We start from the raw sequence: 6,000 nt of genomic DNA on the forward strand, positions 1-6,000 counted from the left end.
AGTTGGAACCTCTGCTTACATCTCAGTTTGGGAAGGGAGACGGGAGCTGCAAAGAAACGTTTCCGTGAAGAAACGTGACGTTAGCCACTGAAATTCACCCTGCTGTTCACACCCGCATCTCCCACTTCTCAGTTTTTTGTTTTGCCCTTCTTTAAATAAAAACGACTAGACGACATTCAGATGCTTTCCTGCTTACACCTTGTTTTCCTCTCCTTGCCAAAACTCCCTTTTGCCTCTCTTAACCGCATTAAACACGCCCACCAAAAAGCACGCTGCCGCTTGACCATCTCTGTTCCAACTCATCTGGCACAGGACCAACTCACACGACGAGGTTGAGGCTTTAGGGCCTCAAGAGCTAAAAGGACCAGCCTTGGAGACGACCGAGTCTTCCGAAGACTCAATACTAAGAGTAGAAAAACAGCATAAAGTGGGACAAGGCCAGTTCATGTTCGACAGCTCCGAGCTGCAGAAGGCAACTTGAGCTCTGAGGATGTTGGGCATTGTGCTTCATTAGGAAACAAAATATAAGCTTTCCACTCCATTAGGAATGACTTTAGGAGTGAAAGCACATAAGACGACGACTCACCTCATCAACAATGCACTGCAATAACTGGAGAGGCTGCAATGGAAAGAAGAGAGGGGGAAAAAAAGTATTAGCCTATATGCAATATCTTTACAGTGGAGTGGAAAGAAAAAATCATTAATGCAATAAAATATAGCAAGATTAATCAACAGCAGCAAACTCTTATAAAAACATTGATGCTCAGGATGTTCTATTATTTCTAATGGTACCTAATCTAATACAGGCAGTTAAAGGTTTGCATTTTCTTCAAAATGCAATTTGCTAAGTTTAAAACAAGGCATTCAAGCATGCAGAGGAAGCAGCCATCAGGAAAAAGAAAAGTGAATTTTTTTCTGAACTCATAAAGCTTACCATTAAAGATCCCTGGTTTTTCTGAATCTGAAAAAAGGCAATATGTAATTAGCATGTCATAATCAAAATGACTCACTTGGACACATTATGATCACTGAGAGAAAATTATTGCATCGCTGGTGGCAATTTGTGGGCATGTGTTAACACAATTTACATAATGAAAATACACAAATGTTAATAGCTCGCTTCTCATTTATAGGCGAAAGTCAGCAGAATGTTAATTTCACACAACACTTTTTAGTACCCTCCAGGTTGTATTAGAATAGGAAGAAAAACCATAATCCATTTCAAAAGGCTGTTTACGATTCAGATATAAATAATGTTTTATATTGCTAGATTGTGAACACTGGGCTTAATGTTGCAATCATTGCTAATGTTATGAAGCTCACTCTTTTTAAATTAAAAACCGATTTATTTAAAATTGAAATTAAATCATAGTCAGAAATTAGAATTTTGGAATACTGCCAGACTCTGCTCACAATCCCTTTTTTTGTGAAGAAAACTTTAATTATGTGGTTGAAGTATCTGCCGCCGCTCAGGAAAGCCTTTAATACTCTACTTTTACCCAAGTTTCTTACATATTCCAACCCAGTTCTACTTTGACTCTAAGTAGAGCATTGCCATCTGTGAGGCTGGAAAGTTTGATGAACTTTGTATCGTTTTAATTGGCAAAGGAAAGACTTTTTACCAGTTGTCTCTGAGCCTTGCTTAAATTTCTTAACATCAGTTTGGCCGGGAAATTCATTAATAGTTTGTAGTAGCAAACTACAGAGAGCTACAAAATATTCTGGCCCATATTGGCCAAGCACCTTTCGGTTCCAAAAAGAAACAAAGGCAGAATTACAATACAAACAATTAAATACAAACCACAGAGCAGGTACTTAATGCAAAAACATCTGACCGGATTTAAGGATGCTGCTATTCTGATAATTTGCATATGCCTACCCTTTCTAATGGGTGTGGATAATTAACGACGTATTTTTCCTAAACAGACACGAAGTTGCTTGCAGCCCAACGCCACCACGATGCAAACAGAATGCAGTCCTTAGTGAAAAGGTTTGTCTTCTGTTCTAACACAGTTTTTTTGGCTCGCCCCTTACATTTAATACTCTCTGTTGTATAGTGCCATGATGATGAATGTTGTAGGGCTGCCATCCTTTGGAAGCGCTCGCCCCCAGTACCCAGCCAGAGGCAGGAGCCTCTACTCATACTTTACAGGTAGTAAAATGTAATATAGGTTGCAAACTAGCAGCAAGAAAATAGCTGGTATTATGCACGTGGCTTTCATTATTGTACTAGTAGTGCACAAATACACACATAAAGTTTTTGTGTACGATTCTGTTTTTTCCCAAGGAAGAAAATAAACCAATAAACAGAAGTAGCCCATTATATTTTGTAATGGTCAATGTCAATCCATTACAATCCAACAGAATAAATTTGCTGGTTTGCGTTATTGCTAATAAGCAAAATATTCCGTGGAGATAAAAAGCCTATTTTTCCTACTTCACTTCCAGATGCTAAATGACAAAACAGACCCAGCTTATTCGACAGGGATGATCCGGAGCATCCTTGAGATTCGTGCACATGAACAGGCGATTCAGTTTTTCACCCAAACAGAGCATCAGTCACATTTCCTTACCGGGAAAACAGGTCTTGTCACGAAAAAGGAATAGAGGTGGGATCATACAGAGTAGCCTCAACACAGATAACGATTACATCCAATTCCAGAAACAGATTTAAAATATTACTTCTAATAAAAGCACTCTAATGAAAAAATAAAGCAACGCAAATCAAAGTATTACAGGATTCTTCCCGTGACATTGCCACTCTCCGCCGGAGCGGCGGGCCCAGCTTCTGCGAGAGGGAGAGCCGCGTGCTCGCTCGCACGCGCATCGTTACCGGCTTTTATTACACAATTTTGATGGCGACATATTATTTTGAGATCATCTTCATAAATTTTGCATTAAGGTAGCCGTGCCAGTACCTGGAATTGATTCAAAACGCTTAAGACACTCAATTACTTTTTAACGCCGTTACCCGACGTAATGACCTATCTGCTACTTCCCCTGCGTTTGATGATGCAACATCATTGTAATTGATTCATTTTCTCAATTAAATAAAGCTCCTGTGCTTTCCTCTATGCGAATGCCACGGAGACTCCCCAGTTAGATGTATCACCTATTTGCTCTGGCTCAGATATATTGCTCGTGAGGCTGCACCGTGCTCCTCTGCTAACGCCACTAGAAAATGCAACGTTACAGCCGTATTTTTCAAGTTCTGAGCAGCCACCAACTCCGCTGTATTTATATTAGGCATATTTTTCACTGTTCAAACTATGGTGTTTACCTTTCCCGAGATCACATTATTGGGCAGTCTCTGCAACTATAAACCAAACCCAACCGGCGACAACTTTACAGTCGGGGCTTCTCCTTTTGCACACAGTTCATGAAAAAGTGAAGCATCCACTTTTATAGCACATTAAGAACAGTTTTAAAAGTACTCAACGGAAAATGTTTTATCTTCCTGTTCACCCACGTGCCTTTTTTTGTTTTTTTCTTCCCCGTCCCTTAACCGTGTGGTTTTCATGTGGTACTGGGAGATAAGAAGTCGAGGAGGCAGGTTCATCTCGAGGGATCCTCGCTCAAAAGCTGGAGCACGTGGCACGTGGCATCCCCCGTACGATGCTCGGAAAACTCGGGGATCCAGCAGGAGATTCTCACCGTCCTGGTTTTGTACTTTCCATGAAGAATTTCCAACGGCGAAACGGTGGCAGAGACACAACTGCTTGTAAGGAAGACCAAAAAAAAAAAGGCGCAGCGTGTGTTTTACGAGTACTGAGGATCGCTGTGATGCGCTCGTTGGAACGTCGTTCTCGTCTTGGAAACGAGCACCCACACGCTCCCGGCAGCCCCCGACCTGCTCACCGCTGGAAAACCCCGGTGCTCGGAAGGTTCTGTAAGCTTCTCACGCCGAAACGGTGTGAATTTGCAGAATTAGGTCAGCTAGTTGATATTTTTGTTGTATTTTTGTTGTATTTTGTTGGATCTGGGTTGGATCTGCTGTGTTTTAACTTACTGCAGGCGACCGTTCATAATTTGAAGAAGCAAGGAAAATGATAAATTTATCACATCAACAGTCTGTTTCTCAGGTCACGAAATATCAGCGGTATCTGGGTAAACTACCCCGTAAAGCACATTCTCCAAACGGCATTTTTTTTTTTTTAGGTTGGTTAAAAATGCAAAAGTTTGCCTCCTGCTTCATCTACTATTTAATGAGTGCCTCTGGTCATGAAAAGCAACTTTTGACAGACCATCAGGTTACATTTCTGTCTCCATGGAGATACTTTGGACGGGAGGTGGCTGAGAAGACCTCTACCATCCCTTTCCCATTATATTCGCAAGCACAATCAACGGAACTCAAATGAATCCACCCCGGGTAACTTGGAGGAGTCACTAGCTATAGCTTTAATTTTCGCTTTTACTCTCTGGAATTAGGACTTGCCCTGGAGCTCTTGTTTGAGAGATTTGCAGGTGACCCAGGGTTAGATCTTCCCATATCAGTTAACAAATTTTCTCTTTACATATATACTGCTTTTCAGGCTGGTGATTTTTTTTTTTTGAATAGAAAAATACAGATACCAACAAATCATACAGTTGGGATTTTTAAGGGAGGCTTCGCAGTAGGACATTTATTTTCCTAATTCAGGAAACTGTGGATTTTAAAAGGACATGTAGCTTATTTTTAATCTTTACAAATGAAGTTTAAGTTTTATTGAACAGCAGAAACTACAAACGTTGTCTCCTATTGACAAATGACCAACGCACACTTGCTTTGTCTCTGCCCTGATATAAATGGAAAAGGAATACGTAAGTGTATTGCGTCTCCATGTGGTCCTCACCACTACATTTTGTTTTTTTTTCTATTCCTCTGGAATGAAAGCATGATCTTCAGACATATTTTACAAATTCTTGCAAAATTGAAATCGGTTATACTTCTGAAAGAAGTCAAAGCACCACAGCCAGTAATACTGACCCCTTTAATTTGTTCCTGATATTCTGAACACCCTCCCCATCCCAATCTGTGGATTTTGCAAATGGTAAACTTCAATCACTGTCACAAAGCAGAAGACCAAAAAAAAAAAAAAAGGAGGATGATAATAATTTCAAAATAAAAAAAAAAAGAAGACAATTCACAACAACCTTAATATTAAATATATTCTTACAATTATATTACGCTGGTTTTCCCAGAGGTCCACAAAGAAATTTATATAAAGAGATTATTTCATCCACCAGTGAACTGCAGCCACTTCTCACAGAAATCTGTTTACCAGAGTTTAGTAACACAATTCAACAAAGTGGGTATGAAAAACCACACACTGTTGAAATTACGGAGGGAGCATAAGAAGCCAACAAGTACTACTACACTGGAGTGGAACTGGGATGCTAATGGTAACCCACTCCTCAGTCAGCAGGAACGTGGGACAAGCAAGGCTTATGATAGACAGTAAATTTAGCAACCGCTGTCTAAGACCTTGTTTCAACCATCACAAAAAGTGCAATAAGTAGAACAAAGGGTGGTCAGCCAGAAACCAAACAAAGCAACGGGGTTTAGTTCTAACTAGTTCTTGCTTAATGTCACCCATATTTAGCAAGTTTAGAGAAATGACCACCATGGTAATAGAGAGGAACACCAGAAGAACCTAGAGGCCACTATGGAAGAGCAAAACTGATCACGACTGAGCAGGAATAATGTCATGATGCTATCAAAAAAAAAACCAAACCCAAACCCAAAAGGACAAACACCATAGTGGGATGTCCAGGAAGGAGTAGAGTCTGAAGACACACCGTGCAGCACCAGAGTGCTGTGTTTAAGCCTGTGCACCCCCAGAGAGCTGTCGGCCAACTGGAACAAGTTCCAAGTAAAACCACAAGAACAGTCAGAAATCTAGAAAGGAGAGACTGAAAGAACTGGGGTCTTTAGACTAAAAACAGAGCAAGGATGACATAACCACCAATGTTCCTGCATCTCTTCTCCATGTTCATGTAATGAACGGGAGCAACCTAATC

At 40.5% G+C, this 6,000-nt stretch overlaps 1 protein-coding gene across 2 annotated transcripts in view; it reads right to left on the minus strand.

The window, feature by feature from the left end:
* MAP2K5 (mitogen-activated protein kinase kinase 5) overlaps positions 1–6,000 on the minus strand; it is a 140,328-nt gene that overhangs the window by 40,117 nt on the left and 94,211 nt on the right. For both annotated transcript variants that reach the window (XM_086620497.1, XM_086620496.1), the window contains 2 exons: positions 935–961; positions 587–619 (listed from right to left, as the gene is read on the minus strand). In XM_086620497.1, the coding sequence (XP_086476623.1) occupies positions 587–619; positions 935–961 (60 nt within the window). The remainder of the gene's footprint in view (positions 1–586; positions 620–934; positions 962–6,000) is intronic.

The sequence above is a fragment of the Tauraco erythrolophus genome, chromosome 14 (genome assembly GCF_009769465.1).
Source record: "Tauraco erythrolophus isolate bTauEry1 chromosome 14, bTauEry1.pri, whole genome shotgun sequence".
Lineage (NCBI taxonomy): Eukaryota > Metazoa > Chordata > Aves > Musophagiformes > Musophagidae > Tauraco > Tauraco erythrolophus.